This window comes from Thalia democratica, chromosome 5 (assembly GCF_965202585.1).
Source record: "Thalia democratica chromosome 5, ktThaDemo2.hap1.1, whole genome shotgun sequence".
In the NCBI taxonomy this organism is placed as follows: Eukaryota; Metazoa; Chordata; class Thaliacea; order Salpida; family Salpidae; genus Thalia; species Thalia democratica.
The window spans coordinates 24,512,398-24,531,525 of NC_139169.1; the positions used below are offsets into that span (position 1 = coordinate 24,512,398).

Below are 19,128 nucleotides of genomic sequence, written 5' to 3' on the forward strand. Positions count from 1 at the left end.
ATTTGTAAAGATTGAGTCTGAAATTTTTAAATAGAACTTCTTTATTGTACACTAGTTAGTTATAACTGTAAACAAAACATAAATTATTTTAGTTAATATGTTTGATTTAATAATATGTTATCGATTCATACCGTTTAAGATTTATAGTAAATTTCAATTAAAAAAAAACATTCATATTCGTTGGTGCAGAATGTAAGCAGCAATCTTTACTAATAAAATAAATTTTAAAACTATATATTTAGCTGATTATTTTAATTGCAGCATGTGATTTGTTTAATTAAGTTAATTCTTATCTACGTCAACTGTTTTTTTATTTTTTATAAATTGCCAATTAAATCAAGTTGTCGAAGCTACTGTTTTATTTATTTTACTGTTTTATAAACACAAAACTGTATGTTTTGCTATTAAATTAAAGTTAAGACAGACTAATATTGCTTTTAAATTATATTTTTAAAAGTATTTTTTTGTTAAATAAAGCCATAAAGTGTAGAAGTCTTATTAGTTTTAATATTACTTAAACAATGTTTATTCTTTCAAAACTTTATTACGCAAACTTTAAAGACCTCGCCAGTGCTTAACAAAAAAGTCTTAATATATATATAATAGTTATGGAAAACAGTATTTAAACAATTAGATAGAAACAAATTTTTACTGAAAAAAAAATTAAATTTCATTTCAAGGTTAAGGCTAAATTTTTAGTAAAGTTTATTTATAGTGATCAAAACCAAAGTGAAAACAAACAAAAAATATGTAAAATACTTTACTTTACTTTCTAAATTTTAATTATTTTATATATTTATATACTGATTTTTGCTTTTTTATTTATAAAAAATAGTTTTAAAGTATTTTATTACAATTATTACAAAAATAATAACGGAAAAAGAAAAAATTTAAAGATAAAAAACAATATAAACGTTTGTTAACTTTAATGGTATAGTAGTAAAAGAATAAAACAAGCTCTTAATATTTTTCAAAAACTTTTAGACAAACTCTTTATTGTTTTTATGTTTTTATTTTTGTTACTAACTTTGGTTCTCTTTCTTTTATTATTGCTTTAACTAAAATGTCTAGCAAAAAATAAAGATAGTCTTATTACATTGACTTGTTACACACTTTTACTAAAACCAATAAAAAAAATCATAAAATTACGAAACTTTAAAGCAATCTAAAGATGAACGTTAGCTTTTTATAAAAAAGTATCTAACAACATTATTTTACACTTTAGATATTTAAAATACATTCAAGTTTTAATTGAAACTTTTAGGTACAAACAAAAGCCGGGTTTGTTTATGCAATCAAAAAAAAAAATCAAAAATTGTTTAAAATAGTGAAAAAACTGTTGAAATATCATTAACAATTTGTTTAGTAGTAGTAACTACTTTTTTTATTGAATTAAAGCTTTAAAACCAAATAAATTATAAAATAAATTTTACAACTTATTTACTTACGTAAAAATAAAATGGGAAAAAAATTTGAACATTAGAACAATAATATTTTAACTCAAACATTTTGATTACCTTTAGTTTTAGCTGCTTAGTTTTTTAATAAAACTATTAAAAGTATGTATGAGAATATCGGTTTTTGATTAAATTACTTGTCATTTTACGTAGTAATTCATTACCTTGAGGGGTTTCAATCATCTTGTAGCAAATTTAAGAGAAAACAGATATACGTTTTTCGTTAAGTATAATTTAATATATTTAATATATTAGAATATGTTTAATTTTTATTAAAATTTTTTAAACTTAAATAAGTTTTCAAACACAATAATTTACTTTCAATTATAAAAAAAAACTAAATTAATAAAAAATTAATAAATATATTAATAAAATCATTAAAAACCTTATTAACTCAAAGTTAATTACATTAATACGTGCTTATTATTCTTTTATATAAAATATTAAAGTTTCAATATGTTTTTTCTTTAGTTATTTCAAGTTATTATTTTTGTGCAAAATTGACCCTCTGTGCAAAATTGACCTTCCGTGCAAAATTGTAACTCGTGCAAAATTGAGCTTCCGTGCAAAATAGTCTTCGTGCAATTTCGTCCCCTCGTGCATTGTGCCCGCGTGCAAACTAGTCTTCGTGCAAAAGTATCTTCGTGCAATTTTGTACAGTCGTGCAGTTTTGTTCTCGTGTAATTTAGTCCCCACGTGCAATTTAGTAACTTCGTGCAATTTTGTCTTCGCACAATTTAGACCCGTTCCCATTTTATATAAGTTTCCATTCATTACGTTCGACTTATTTTTTTACAAGATAATTATAAGGTACTTTTCGGTTTTAAGTACCATTAGTATAAATTTTGTTAAGTATTTGTATAAATAAATATATATAAATATATATATTACATATTAAATATTATAAACAGTATATTTAAATATTTTATTAACGCTTTCATAGCATATTGTTAGGCATTTTAAAGAGATATACAGCTACCTGAAACTATAAAAAGTTGTTTGTAAAAAGTTCAATTTGGGTTAACTTTTACTTAATCTTAAATGCGTACCATTTTTAGAAAAGCAAATAAATAATTACAAAGAAATAAAAGTTCACGGGCGACTTATGCCTTCCAAAGGTAGTTTTTTTTCTGAATTTAACGTTTCAAAAAATTCGAACACAACTGATTTTGCCTTTAGGTTAAAAACAACTTTACAAAAACATTTTTAGCGCTTGAAAAACTTTTAAAAGAAGTTATTTTCTCCAGGGTTTGTTTTTTTCAATTTGAACTTAAAGTTTTTTTTATAATGAATCTAAATCTTTTAAAACAGCTTAGACTCTAAGTATTATACAGTAAAGCTTTAATTTATCTAGTTAATGCTTTCGTATGTTTATTGAACAAAAAAAACGAGTTTAAAATTTTTTTCTAGAAATTTCATATTTCATGTACAAACTTTCATATTGTTTCTTTTTTGTAATTAGGGCCAGTATAATTTAGCATAAAACATTTTAGAATTTCACCAAAAATTTAAAAACGTAAATTTTTGTTTTAATCTTAATATTCGAAGGTCTATATTAAATACCTACTATGTTAAATAAAAAATATCAATAAATCTAAATAGATTATTATCTAGTTTACACATTTATTAGCATGTTTTAAAGTTAAATTATGATCAATTCTAAAAACTTGTCAAAACTTAGAAAGCGCAAGAAACTTTTGTAAAAAAAATTTACCTAAATAACTTTATACTTGCAAATAACTTCAAGTTGGTACGTTGACCGGTAAGCTGTTATTTTGAGATAAAAGTTTAAATGGTTTCACCAGATTGCCAGAAATGAACGCAGAGTTTAAAAGCAAAAATAATAACATCAACTATTTTTACGGTTTTTGCCCCGGATAACACATGCTCGGGGGTTTTAGCTTAAAGATTTTCCCACACTTTGTGGTCTTTAAAACTAAGGCTTTAACTTTGTGAGCGTTCTCAAAATAACGTGCTACCATTTTTTTTTCAAAAGAGACTATTTTCTGTTTATTATAGGCTAACTAAGAGCTGATTATTTAATTATTTTTATTATAGCTAATTATATATTTCTTCTTTTAAGCGATTGTATTTTGTTAACATTAGCTAACTAAGAGCTAAATGTTAAAAATTAGGTAAGGTTAAACATGATATTTAGTTCTTGCATGACCCTAAAAACCTTAATGATTACAAAAGAAGAGTTTGAGATGTTTTTTATCGTTTATAAAAGTATTACAAAATAACTTAATTTCTTTATTATTCAGATTGTTGTACACACTTCTTAATAACTAATAGTACAAATAGAAAATTTGGTAAGTTTTTCTGTTAGAAAATACCAAATATGTTGGTTTAAAAAGTCTTTAAGCAGGTTATAAAGTCTATATTAGTAAAAAATTTTAATTTATTTATTTCAAATTTTTTTAACTTAAAATAAAATTTTATTAAATAAGTATAGGCATTAGTTAAACTGAATATCTTTTGATACGTTTTAACTGCTATAAAGCTTATTTTTTACAAAGTAATAATTCTACACGCTGATTTTTTATATAAGGTTTATTAGATATTTGAATTTTAATTATCTCAATTTTTTTTTGAGTAATAAAAAATCTTGCTTTATTGTTAAAAAAAACGTTATTAAAATGAAATAATAGTTTAAATACAAAATTTAAACAAAGTTTAAATTTTGACAAAATTTAAATTTTACAAACAACACGTTTTCGTTTGAGTTTCAAAAGTTTATGACCTTCAAAGGAATCAAAAATCTTATTGAAATCGCTACTTGAAGGACCTGATACAAAAACTTTTAAAATTTCTTGTAGCAACATTTGCTTGAATACTCAGTTTTGATTGGCCATTTTAAATTTTCAAATTAATCAAAAACTTGCTTTTTCAATCTGTGATGTCAGTTATACACTAAGTTTGCTTTTTTAATTTGTAAAGCAGTAATTTTTGTGATTCAAATTTGATGGAATGAACGGCCACAAGGATTAAGTAAGTTGAACTGTAAATATATGTAAATATATGTAAATAACTATTTCATAAATTTTATAACCTTGAGTTTTATTTAAACTTTTCATTTTTTTTATTTCAAAAGCTTTACTTTACAAGCTTTAGAAATATCTTTTAATTAAGTTACTTATAAGTAAATATGTATTAAACTATTTTATAGTTTAGAAGAAATATCAAAGTAAAAATAAGTTTCTGAATGATTTTCCCACACATTGTGGTTTTCAATTTTGAAAATTTTTTTTTATGAAAATACTTTTATATTAAGTATTTTGCTGTGTAGCAGGTAGATTAAAACATGATAACATCATGTCCTTCAAAAAACATTTATTGTTGTAGAGGGAAGAATAAGACTGTTGATTTTCTACTTTAAGAAATTATATAAAAGTCAGTATTCTTATTTCTATTTACACCAATAAAAATTTTCTAGCCAAAAAAATTATTTAATCATTATTAGTCTTAATTTTTCCTTTAGTGGTTTAAATTAGTTTTCAAGAAAAATATAATTTTTTAAAGAAATTTTACTGACAACATGATTTAAAACTACTAAAATGATTTGACTCTTTAGTTTGAAACAACAAATATAGGTAAAAGCTTACAGCTCAAATTTGTTTCTAGAGTATGAAAGCAAGTGATTATACAGTAAAACTAAAAATCACTGTTACCAAAGTAAGCCCACAATCAAAGGCTAGAAGTACACAATAATTTGTTTTTAACTTTGTTTTTTACAAGCACACTATTTACCTTAGAGACAATTCTACATAAAATAGGCAATTTATTCTTTGCAATTAAAAATATTTAAAAAAAACTTGAATAAGATAAAATTAATCAGATGTTATCTAGTGATAACGTTTGCTTAAAAAACCTGGAACCCTGGGAAACTTAGAATTTTGAACAGGTATCACTAAAAAACCTGGAAAGTAATTTTTACATGTAAATTAACAGAGCTTAGAAAAGATACTGAAAATATCTCGCATAAAATATTTTGTTTTTGTATTAGTTATATTTTATAGACATTTAAAGTAGCCTTACAGTATCTTTTCAATACTTCAATACCATTTAAGACCTTAAATTTAATTTTATACTAAAAATAGACTAAAAAACATTTACTTTTAAAAACCTGAAAGAAGTTTAGAAACCCTTAAAAAAAATTCAAAAAACTTTTTGCAACCATGGTACTATATAATCTATTATCTACTTTTTTAAGAGAAAATACTTTCTTTATCCCATATATAAAAGCAAATGATCAACTTAGTAATCTGGTGATGTTAACATGTAGCATAAGCTACATAAATAAAATATAATTCAAATTATTTGTATTTTGTAGCAAATCAGAGTTTGTTTTTGAAATTCTTAAATATTTATATATTATATCTTTGAAATTGTGTTACTACTTAGAACCCAAGTAATTGAATGAGTTTTGTCGTTTTTCATATTTTATATAGTTAGTGAGTTCTAATTTACTTTAAAATCTTTTTTATAACAAATTAGAACTCACTTACTATAAAAACTAGTAAAAAAAGACAAAGCAAATTCGATTACTTGGGTTTTAATTTGAAATACATAAAACATTCTAAAAATCTATTATACTATATCTAATTAATTCTAATATACTATATTATATATAATACACGTTATAAAAATCTTGTACCATGTAAGTGAAATAAACAAAACTACTATAGATTCTGTTTAAGCTTACTGCAACCACTGAAAAGCTACAAAAAAGAATTAGCAAGCAATTTTTTTTATGTTAAGTCTTAATTAAAACAAGCATTTATAAAGTTTTGTCCAGATGTAGAGTATTTTATATTTTGTCAAACTTAACAAAGTACTAAAATTGAAAATATGCATAATTTTTATCTTAACTAATTGGAGAAGTAATAGTTAAAGTAACACAAAAATTTATAATTTACATGGGGTGATTGCACAAAGATAGTGTTTTAGAACTTACTTTAATCTATAAAGTACAGCATTTGTGATCTAAACCCAGCAGCTGGAAACCCTGTATTTGTCAGGTCTTTTTAACTTTACTTAACAAAAGTATGAATATATACATAAATAATTTTTAATAAAATAAACAAAAACAGATAATTAAAAACATAACTTAGCTGTTAATCTTCACTTAAAAAAGCTTTGACTTCCCGTCTACTGCTAAGTTTATTTTTAGCTACTGTGGGTATCAAAAACAGATACTTTTTTGTTTAGCAGGCCACATTTGTTCTGCTATCTGTAGTTCTCCTATCTCTGTTTTTAACTTATGTCTTTAGAATTATATAAGTCTATGTAGAAAAGAAGTTTTATAACTATTTGGCTAGTGGCAAACCCAGCTGTATTAAGCAATACAGACTGCACAGTTTTTGTAGTGGTTTTGAATTGGTTTTATATTTTCTATTTAAAAATTAAACGTTGTGTGCAGTTATATTTAAAACTTAAGATATATATTTATATTTTAATACTAAACATATAAAGAACTATAGTTCAAAAGTTGTAAAGGTTTATCATTAAACTCATTGTTATTGCTTAAAGTACTTTCAAAAACTTTGTTAGCAACAAGTAAAATATTAGATTTGGTTTTTGAAATGAACATTAATGAGTTCAAAATAAAACTTTGGTTGTTTTTATCAAGTTTATTGTTTATGTATTTAGTGATAAGACAAAAAAAACACAGAATGGTTGACATACCAGAAGGACACTTAAATAAACTTAATATTGTAATATTATTACCGTGTAATTTATTACTAAAAGTGTAACAAGCTTTTTTTTAATATGTATCCTATTTTTTAGACAAATTTAACATACTGATTTAAAGTATTATAGGGTCTACCTTGTTTTTTACAATTGATCTTATTTTGTACAGTCTTATCAGACACATTTAGCTGCATAACAAAATTTAAAGTAGCTTATGAGACATAAAGGATCAAAGTAAATTAAATCAAAGTTACCTACTGGAACCTTATAATTAAGAGACAAAAATAGTCTATTTTACTTAATATTATCTTAATTTTTGAAATAATCTTTTTGAAAACACTACAATGACTTCTTCTTAAAATTCATTTATATCCATTACGAACATTTAATTAAATTTTTCAAGGGAACAAATTTTCATTTATTTATCTAAAAATCTTTACAATATTCAAAATTTTTTTCTTCTAGAACTTTTAAAACTATGAAAAGAATATTTCCTAAAAACTTGAGGTCTCTATCTCAAAAGTTAAAAAATATATTTACAGTAAATTTTTACTTTTGTAAAAAAAAATTGTGGTCTATACGTTGGTATTTAAACTTTATATAGTTGTGATATATTATTTAACTCACAAATCTAGCTTATTTTTATGGTTGAAGATTCTTGTAAGAGCCAGTTATCTTTTCATGCCTCCAATTAGCTTTTTTGTAGCATAAGCTTGAATTCTATATAAGTGTAATATAATTACTTTTTATTTTCTCTATAGTTTAAAAGTTTTTCAAATAGATTGCTCAATACTTTCATATTTCAGCATGTTATAACAATAACTAAATAAATCAATAGAAAACTTACATTTTATATTTATGTTCTTGTTTTTGGAATTTTTGATGGTGCCTACAATTTGTAAAAAAAATAGTATGTTTTTTGTAATTGTAAAATAGTATAGTAATTTAAAATTTATATGGATAAATCAATCTTGATATGAATTTGAATAATGCATATTAAATTTAATCTAAAACATTTCATGGTTCAAAACCATCTTTAAGTAACTACTTTAATGGTTAGTCCTTTAAATTTAATGTTTTAAGTCTCATAATAGTTGATGTTTAAAGCATCTAAATCTAAAAGAAAAATGTATAATTCCAAAAAACCTCATAGTTTAAAATGAAAGAAAGTTTCAGTAAATTTTTGTTTTAACCAGCTGTTATCTTAAATAATAAAACTACTTTTAAAATAAACTAACTGTCTTAACTTCTACTTTGTAAGTAAACTTGCTTGGTACACATATTAAAAAAGTAAATAAATGTAATATTACAGATCCATGTAAACCATTGGTTGCCTAAATACATAGCTTGACTTGTGTGGAAAAGAATCTGGTTCCATTACTTCACCTTTTTACTAGGTTTGTTTATTATGTTGCTCTATGAAAAAATAGAGCTCTTATAAAATTATGAATAAAAATATTGTTTACAGCAGAAAAACTTTTTTTTTATAATAACACAATATATTTAAACACAATAAATTTGATTACTTGATAAATCTAAAACAACTTACTAAAATATTTTTGTAGTTTTATAATGTAAGATTTGCACAACCATTGGATTGTATATTATAATTTAATTAGATAGTATGAACAATTACCGTTCTTTCTTTTAATTAAATTAATTTTTAATTGGATTTTGTTTTATTGCATTAACAGGATACAATGGCTAGATTTATGATTACCTGGATACATATACAGTTAATTGTGTATAGATTTATGGATAACAGTTGTTTCAATAGTACTACTTTTTTTTAAGACCAAGGGTTGTTTAGAAAAAAAATTGAATAAATTTTAAACTTGTATACATCAAAAATTATTCTAAAAACTTGTAAAAATACTAATTTGTGTGAGTAGTGTTTAAAATTATAGAGTAGTTTTTCAATTATTTATCAATTTATGTTTTCAAGTTCGTTAAAAATGTAAAAAAATAAACTTGAAGAAATTCTTTTAAAAAACAAAGGTCTTCAGGTAAAACAAGATTTAATTTATAGCTTTTATTTTTAGATTTGTAGGTTTAACTGCAATTTACTATAAACTAATTGTTAGTACTGTTGTAAGCAGAAACGTTTTACTTTTTTATATTTAAATAGCCATGCATAACTGACTTTGACATCGAAGCAGTAACAAAGTTATTGAACAAAAACTTGATATATTTGAAAGTAACTACAAACTTTTAAATTTCACCTCCCACTTACTTAACTATTTATATTAATTACAATCGAGCGCAATGTATGAGAAATCATACACAAACCGATTAACAGAAACTTCTTCATGGGCTGGTAGATTTTGTACAGAAGACCTTTGTGGATATCTGAGCTCATCAAATATCTGAGCTCATCAAATGATAATCATCAAATATCTTCATGCTTTTTCATTGGTGTGTGGAGCTATTTAATTGGAGGGGTGACAATCTTCAGCAAGGATGTGTGCGAGTTGTGAAATCACTTCAAATTAGTATTTAAGTTGTTTGTTTTGATTTTACAGCAAGAAGCTATAAGCTTGTTTATAATGTTATCTTATTGCCTAGTATGATATTGTTTACTTAATGTTGAAAAATTATCTGCTTGGTGTTAATTTTTTGACAAAAATTATTTTTATGTAATAATGGTTTACTATCTTATCAATTCTACTAATGATATTTAATTAAGCTTAGTTTATAATGTTGTAAAATAATCGATGTTTATTTAAATACTGTTTTCATCTTTTTAAATATTTTTCTTCTTTAAAAATTCACAAACATATATAAATTGTGTTGGTTTTAACACAACTTGTTCTTAGGTATAACTTTAGGTTGCACGACTATTCAAATTAGAACAATTCAATTTTTATTAATTTTGATATATTGTTTATTATCTCCTTTAAAAATCAAATAAAAAAGTTATTATCATAATTGTATTATTTTGTCCTGCATGAGCGTTTTTTTTAAAAACATATTACCTTTTGAGTTGTAGCCTCTCAAATGTATTTTAAGAATTTAAATTGTTGGAATTTGAACTGCCGTATAACCATAGTTTTGGGGTAACTAATAATAAAGAATCTCATGGTTTAATTACGGTGTACCTTGAATGTCAAGTGAACAAAATTAAAATACTGAGGTTCATACTTTTTTATACAAGTCTTAATGTGTAGATATATGATTTAGATTGCTTTTCATACATAATATCTAGAAACACTTCCAGTATATTAGTGATAAAGTTTTTAAGGTATGCCTCTTATGTTTTATGATAAACTTGTAAAAACAAGGTAGACAACATTCGTCTTAAAATATTAAACGTTTCTTTGTACAATATTTTAGATGTTTTCAACATAACTGAAACTTGAAAGTTATCTAAACTTGTCATTTTTAAATATTCTAAAATTAAGTGTATAAAAATAAATTAATATTTGCAATCTGCCATCCAAAATAGATTATATTAATTAACCTTACTAAAATTAAGCTAAAACTGAGTAGTATTGATAATCATAACAAACAAAATTAATATAAAATTATTAATTGTAATATTATCCATAATAAATATATTATCCAGATTAATTCTAATATTATTATTCTATTATAAATAATGATCCACAAAAAGATTAAAAAAAAAGTCTAAATGAAATAAATTATAAATATAAGTTTCTTTGAAAGAGACGTGAATAAAGTAATTCAAAATAAATAAATATAATTTATTAAACTTAAACTTAATTCCATGTATTTTTTTTGCTGAACTTAAGAAACTAATATTTATTTTTACAATTAGAATATAGTATATAGTAAAATACCTTTATTTGTAGACGGATTTGCTCCAATTTCTAATTTATAAAATTTCATTCAATTAAAAAGTTGAAATTTTAAAATTCCTTATTTTTTCTACTCTTTTTATAATACAGTTAATTGTAGTTTATTACTTTTTTTTATATAATTTTAAGTTTTATAAATATTAAATGTCTAATTCTACCTTATAAAAGTTTTTATTTTAATAGATATATTCTGACGTTAATTTTTAATATATTTAAAAATTAAAAAATTCATTAAAAGTGTCTAGCTTCTTGCTGTAAATAACAAACTTTTATCACTCATTTTTTGTTTTGTGTTCGCTCTTCTTGTTTTGTTTATCCGCCTGAATTTGTTTTATATAATTAATCTAATTAACTATAGTCAGTGTTAAGAGTTAGTAACTTGTAGGCAGACTTGGTAAAAAGCACTGTGTTTAATGTTAAAAAAATCTCGGTAGTAAAATTAAAATCTGTTATAATAGTTATGTTAATCCTATTGCCAGAGATTTTTTAACACTTAACACAGTGCTTATTACCAGTACTGCTCCAGTACTGGTAATTTTTAGCAGCCAATTTTAAGTTGGAATTGCCAAGTGATTTAAGTTTCTATCCTTAATTCGAAATAAGTTTTAATATTTAATCCTTTACGAATCATAAAATCACCATTAAATCAAAGTTATACGAAATAAATCGCAACTCTTTTCTTTACAGTATATCGTTAGTATCTAACCCAAATTTGTAAGCAGTACGTTAGAAATTATTCCTTTGTTTAATGAATTTCGCTTCAACAAAGTATTTTCGTTTACTCATGTGCTAATATTTCTTTCGAAATTTCTCTTAACCCCTACCTCTTATCTTTTACCCAAGTACTCTCAAAAGAATGTCATTGTTTGGTTTTTATCATCAAATAAACTTCCCTGCATTGGTATTCATTAAAGCACGAATGACAAATCAACCCAGTGTTATTTTTATTTTAAATATGAAATGACACTTACTAACCCCTCATTTGTGAACGAGCTTATACTCCTCACAGGTATAAGTAGGCTCTTTATGGTAGCATAAGTGTTATATTCTCTCTGAGTCTCCTGTAACATTTATCTAACTTTGCAACCAATTTAATTGCTCTTTTGTTAATTTTAAAGGATTTTTAATGCAAGCGATATATTGTAAAGAATATTTGCGAGTTAATAACAGCATCATATAAAGCACAAGTAAAAGTTTAAAAAGGTAATAATAGCATTTAACTAGTTTTTTAATACTTCACCTTAAATTTTTTGTAAGGTTGTATACTGCCTGTTATACATATTTGGTCCAAGTAGGAATTTGTTTAGGTAAAAATTATTTTACTTACAAAGATTAAATATTTTTCACCTTAAAATGTTACAGTTAATGCTGTTAAATTTGTCCAATTTTCGCTCTACATTACGTTTTATTAAGCAAATATTTAATGCTGCTCAGATTTCAAGCAATATTACTACAACCGATGTGTTAAAAGTAGCCGAAAGGTGGGGTAGGCAACTATTTTAATTGGTGCAGAGTGTCAAAGAAACCTATAATATAATTAAAGTCAAAAAGTATACCTAGAATTCTTAAATATAAATAACGAAATTAGATGAGATACAAGAAATCTATGATATAGATTTTTTGTAATATTTGAAGTTATAAAGTGTTAGTTTAGTATTTGAAGTTAAATATATAAAACATTTGTTACATCATTAAGATATCTTTTTGAGATGTACATATACTATTTAAAACAGTTAAGTATTAAATTTATTTACATGCGCAAAAGGATTAGGAGCTTGTAATTTTAAAACCTAGAAAATATACTTGAGAAACGCTGTTAATGAGCTAAATGTGCAAAAGATGCTTAAATATCACAGATATAATAACTCTGAGCTGTTTTTACAGCATAATTGATTTAAATACTTTATTTGGATAGATTTATTAATGTGCTGTACTTAAAATATCACATTTTAATTTATTTACACCATAGTTATTTGTCTTAACCAAAAAAGATTGCTCAATTTACTTGACTGTAAAGAGCTTATTTAATTGAAGTTTTGTAATTTTTCTAAAAGTTGTTACAAATTTCAACCTCATTTAGAGCGATACTTAATCTATGGTAAATTTGCTTCTTTTAGAGGTAAATTTATTTATTACAAATTGTTTGAAAATCTTTATAAATTAGTATTTAACTGTAACATTTTAAAGGTAAATAAACCCATTATATTTAACATTTTTTTATTGAACAAGCTAAAAATACATTTATTTACTTAAACAATATTTTGTATATTTGGGGTAAATTTGTTAAATACATTCCAAAAAGGAGTAAAATATAACAAAAATGCATTTAATTTTAGCTCAACATGTATCAATAATATTAAGTGATCTGGATTTAAGCTTTTCAAGACCTGATAGAAATTCGTACAAAATACTTCACCTCACCGTATACATTTTTTGCACTCAAGGTTAGCCCCGAAGTTCTCAACTGTACTCCGAAAAACATCAGTGACCTATTTTTAATATAGCGGTCAGCAGCTTACAAGTCCCGAATAGAAATTTCCGCGGGCTTGATGAATAGTTGCATTAATCATTTGAAAATCTCATTTATGACCGAAAATGTTATAAAAATGCCAATCAGTCACTAATCATTGAGTACAGAGCTAAAATTATTACAACAAACACGTTTTTCAATGATTTAAAATGTATGCAGGGTTGCCCAAAAAACCTGGAATTTTGAACAAAAATCACTAAAAAAAACAGAAATTTCAACATGTTAAATAGTAAATTTTAGATTTGACATAAAAAATCTGCAGTATAGATAAAGTTGTCATCATCAAAAAATAATTTATTAAAAATACAAATTTAAAGTAACTTTACAATACTTTCACACTATATAACACAGTTTATTAACTTTTATAAAAAATTAGACCCCAAAAATGTGTTCTTTTAATAACCTAGAGGAAATACTTAAAACCTGGAGGAAGGTTGCCAAAACCATTTGGCAACCCTGTATATGGCCTACTGGATCCACCCGAACAGTGCCTTTTATTTATGCCTTTATGGATTTAGATCGTTGTTTCAAAATGAGATACTAATTTTCGTATTTGATAAATTGCAACTTATGACTGAAAGTACATTGCCAGCCGCAGTTTGGAAATTTTTAGCCAATGAATTACAAAAGTCATTTATGTATATTTTACAAGGTAAATAATAAAGTTTCCACTGAATTAGAAATATTCGAAATTATATTAATAAAACATCTCAAGTTTTATTATTATAAGTTTAACACCATTTTTTAGATGGTAGCAGTTTAATTATTTTACTTTACAACAATGCTGTCTAGGTTAGATTAAGTTTATTAGTTCACCCAAAGCTTCGTAATAATTCTGCTTGTGAACTCTTTTCAAATGCTACATAAAATAGCATCCAAATGTCTTGCTTAATCATAAGATTTAATATTAATGCGACATAAGAAAACTTGATTAACAACTCATGAATGTAAAAAAAAGTTCTTGAATAAATTTTGTCTTATGAATACGGTTTAAGCAAAAAATTTCTTAACATTTTGCTAATAAAAAGAAGCAACTTAATGTTTTTAATATTAGTAAGTTTACTGTTTAATTAAATTTGATTGGTATTATTCACACCTTCAGGAGGTTTTAGGCAAAAAATAATAATGGTTGGTGCAACGTATGACCAAGGTTATAAATAACTTTAAAAACACGTTATCGTTATTTTAGTTATGGTAACCTCAGGTCAAAATGTTAGTTTCTTCAATAAAAGTTAAAAAATGTTCTTAGCTGAGTAAAAAAATATTATAGCCTTAAAATTTAATGATATACTCAAAGAAAACAAATGTAAGTCAACTTAAGTTGATAAACTTGATTTCAAAATATACTATAATTAAAAAGATACAACAGTCTTAATGTATATTAGGGTGCTTACAAAAAAGCAATATTTGAGTTTTCAGCTAAAAACATTTTTACATGTGGCAAATATAACAGCAACAAATTATATCAAAAAAACTTTAGAAAAATTTTAGCTGACTTTTTAGTTTTTCATGGTAGAAATTTTCAATTTTATAAAAACAATCCCTATGCAAAGTGCATGGGACCACAAAATGCGACAGCAAAAGTTTTTAGCTGGTAATAAATTTACATATTACTGGCAAATATCACAGAAGCACATTGTGGACAACTTAAGTTATGAAAAAAAGTTTAATAAACACATTTCTTGATTAAAAAAAAAAAGATAGTTTACAATAAGTAACAAAAATACTATAAAATCAAGAAAATCTTTAAATAGTTTTAAATTTTTCACAATGTGTTTTTGTAATAATTTCCACATGTAAAATAACTTCCAGCTAAAAACTTTAAGGTCACACTTTTTAAGTCCCATACAGTTTGCATTGGGATTTTTTTCAAAAAATTGAAAAGTTGTACCATTAATTTTTTTTTAAGTCAGCTAAAAATTTTCAAAAGCTGTTTTGTAATTGCCAAAAAAAAAAGCTACAGACTCGAAGAATGCATTTTTTATAAAAACTTTAGTTGACATACTTATATAATAGAGAAACTAATTAAGTACATCAAACTTTAAATAAAAAACTTTTTTTTTTGCTAAAAGAAAACTAAAAAATATGTACCTTTAAGGAAAGCAAATATTAAGTCAATAATTGGCAGAAATACTTTTAAAACAGCTAATACTTCTATCTTATGTCACATTTTAGATTTAATAACTTTTTTTGTCTGCCATTAAACAGCAATATTATAAAACATTTGTAAGTGAAGTTTTTTTAAGTTGAGACAAAACGCAATACTATAACTCATTCTCACTGATAAACAGATACAAAACGGTAAGTAAACTTACTTTTTTTAACTACGTTATTACTTATCAAAAAAGCTTGTACTTTTTTATTAGCACCATACATAAAACAACCGCCATAAAAAGTTTGAATACATAATGTTTTATTTATAACACTTTATACACTAAAAATGTTGAAACTCTTATTTTAGAGATGTTTTGAAACTTGATAATAAATTTGAAGCTTATTTGTTATTGATAATATGCATGAATATTAACAAGACTTAAAAACTTTATATAAAAACTTAAAAACTTTTTACTACATAACATTAAACAGAAGAAAGAATTATCTAAACAATTAAACGTCATATCCGACAAGGCTGCCCCTTCCAATGACCTCACCAACAAAGAACCAGCAGCAAACTTCAGTGAAGACCATGGCGTTCAAAAGCGCTTGTTTCACTGGAAGCTGTGTGAACTGCATTGAAGTCACGTTTGAAATTCCTGTGTTAAAATGATTTGTTTATAAATAAGTGTATTTTATTTATTTTCTTTTTTGTTGATTTGAAGTTACATTGCTTATTCCTGTTTAAAATTTAGTTGTTTACAAAAAACTGTATTTTAATGTGCATGGTAATTATCGATTAGTAGATTATTTATTTTTTAATTATTTTACTTTTTCTTATATGAAACTGATATAATTAGAAATGATTATAGAAATGGTATTTTTTAATATACTTAATAACCAGTGAAATTAAACAAACAATTTTATTACAAAGTAAACCATAACTTTTATTGAATCAAATTACTGATTCCTGTAACAATTAAACCATTAAAGTTTTTCTAAACTATAAATTAATTTGTTAGAAAAAAGCAACTAAAATGATATAAAATTGAAAGTTTTTAAACTTTTATTGATACAAGCTCTAATTCAACTTTTTTAAATATTAAATACTCGTTGACATCATTAAATAATCAGATGATAAAAGTTGAAAAGTTTTAAACACAGTTATGAATTTATACTATAAAAACAATCAATTTTTACTTTCTTTTTACTTTTTTTCAAAGAGTATTAATAATATTAGCTAAATTTCAGTGGAGATAAAAGTCAAGTTCAGTATAGCAGAGTTTTTTACTCATAATAGTTTTTATTAGATTATTAATAAGAACTTTTTTAAATACATTTTAAAATTTAAAAGATCAATAAGAATGTTTGTAATTTAAATTTTTGTAACTTCTTATTGGTATATCTTAAAGAGCCAAGCCTAAATAACCTAAGTATAAGCTTTGTGTAAGAAAAATTTAGTAAGATTTTAATACGTCTAGTTTTAACTTTTTAAGCTAATCACGAACTAATTTAACAATCTAGGAAACAAAATATTAATTGAGATTTTTCAAAGTAATAAATATTCTCAATACAAACTAATAACAATAAAACTTTTTTGTAAGGGATAAATACAAAAATACAAGTAAATTAAATTATTAAAATAAAAAGTAAATTATTAAGAAAACAACGCTATTGGTGGGTAGATATTTTTTACAAGTTGCACTTACTTTAAACTTAGCAAGCATGTAATTCTACCATTAATAGATTTGTATATAAGAATAGGAGACGTAATATTAAACATTCATAATGATCGAAAGAAATAATTAAAATTTAAAAAATCAAAACAATTTTCTAGGATTTGCTCTTGAACTTTCTTAGTTTAAACTTAACTCAAGAAAAAAAAAAAATTGTAGTATTTAACTTAGTTTTGAGTAAAAGTGCTATATTTTTTACTGCTGGTCTTAAATGTTTATCTTTTACTTAAGATTATTAAGATATATTTTTTTCTTGTAATGGTAGAATAATATAATGAAGTATGACTTAAAAATTCAAGACAAAATGAACAAAGATAGAATTTTAGTGAATTGTTTTTAATTCAAAGAAAATTGTCAATGAAAAGTTTCTACTGCTTCTATTTTATCTAAAACTTTACAGTAAAACTTTTATGAAAAGTATATTATTTTATTTAAATTAAAAAAATATTTATTTATTTTAATATCTTATAAAGTATTTTAGTATAAATAACTTGAGAGTATGCCAACCTTTAGTGAAAAGAATAGCAAACTTAAATTTATAAACAAAAAAATCTATAAATACAAAACTTTTATATGTTTAAAAATAAAGCAAACAAAATGTTCAAACTAGTGTAGCTGAGTAACATTTATGATAACTCAATAACTTAAGAGATATTCTAATTCAATAATTTTGTAAAAATTTAGCAAATAAATACCTTTAGTAAGAAGAGGGATGGCCTGTCCAACTTCAACAGGGGTGGGTGGGCGAAGTTCTACTTTTGCGTAATACATGAACTTGCTCAATTGAGGTTTTGCTGCCTCCATCAATACTGGAACCTGTGCTGAAAGTTTTGCCACCAACTTGCTCATATTGATTTTATTTAAAGTCTGAGAAAATATATTTTATTGCAAAACTAAGTTAGGCTAAAAACATGTTTTTTGTTGACTACTACAAGCAGATATTTATGCACACATTTTGGTTTTAGAAAATAGAACATACAAATAATAAATTTTATAATATTTAGAAAAACATTCTAGCAAGTGTTTGATAATTATACATTAATAACACTTTTTAAAATATAAAAATGTTTACTATTATGGTATATTGCAGCAAAATTATTTTGATAAAAACAGTACTTTATGAATTAGTTTATAAGTAAACTAATGTTTATTGCAAGTTGTTTCTAATTTGTACACTTATATTTTTGCTATCAGACACTTCTAATAGTCGAATAAAATTCATAACAACTTTGAGATTTATAGGATCAAAGTCAGTGAGTTCAATAGTTATCAAGGTTTTTTTAAAACAAAAATGCAAAAATAAACCTTGTTCACTAAAAATATTTTTTTAATTTTATAAATATTGTTCTTCAAATTTTTACAGTCATAAAATATAGTTCAAATATTACTAATATTTATGTAACTCATATCAAGGAATTTTCATAATATGAAAAAATCATACATCTTTCTTTTATTTGAAATTTATATTTTTAAACTTCCAACACCAGAAACAATGTTATGTTTTTTAAGAAATATTTCCTGAAGTATTGACATCTCTACCTCAAGAAAAAAGTAATTATAATATTTTATTTCTAAATAATTAAGAGCGTAGAGGGGCTCTTTTTTACTTTTGATTTTAGCTAGCAGTTGCATTTTACCCTGGAAACTAAATTAGTTTCTTAGATATGATGGTAAAAAGTCGGAAAGCTCTAAAGGTTCCTTATGGAAGGACTAAATTAAATAGAAGAAAAAACTGTCTAGACCTAAAGTCTTCAAGCAACCTTTCTGAAACCTCACCATTTAATTTAAACTAAATAATA

General features: G+C 23.9%; 1 protein-coding gene across 1 annotated transcript; it reads right to left on the reverse strand.

Annotated features, from left to right (window-relative positions):
- Nucleotides 1-16,091: 16,091 nt before the first annotated feature.
- LOC145837022 (ATP synthase F(0) complex subunit g, mitochondrial-like) lies at nt 16,092-18,192 on the reverse strand. The gene is made up of 2 exons (XM_082944788.1): nt 18,025-18,192; nt 16,092-16,252 (listed from the first exon to the last, which is right to left on the reverse strand). Exons 1-2 carry the CDS (start codon nt 18,176-18,178, stop codon nt 16,107-16,109), a joined length of 300 nt encoding a protein of 99 aa, XP_082800914.1. The 5' UTR covers nt 18,179-18,192; the 3' UTR covers nt 16,092-16,106.
- Between the last annotated feature and the right edge of the window lie 936 nt (nt 18,193-19,128).

Coding starts and splice junctions, on each gene's coding strand:
- LOC145837022 (XM_082944788.1), bottom strand. CDS start 18,178: ATGAGCAAGTTGGTGGCAAAACTTTCAGCACAGGTTCCAGTATTGATG. Junction 16,253..18,024: donor CATCCCTCTTCTTACTAAAG/GTATTTATTTGC, acceptor ATTTTAACACAG/GAATTTCAAACGTGACTTCA.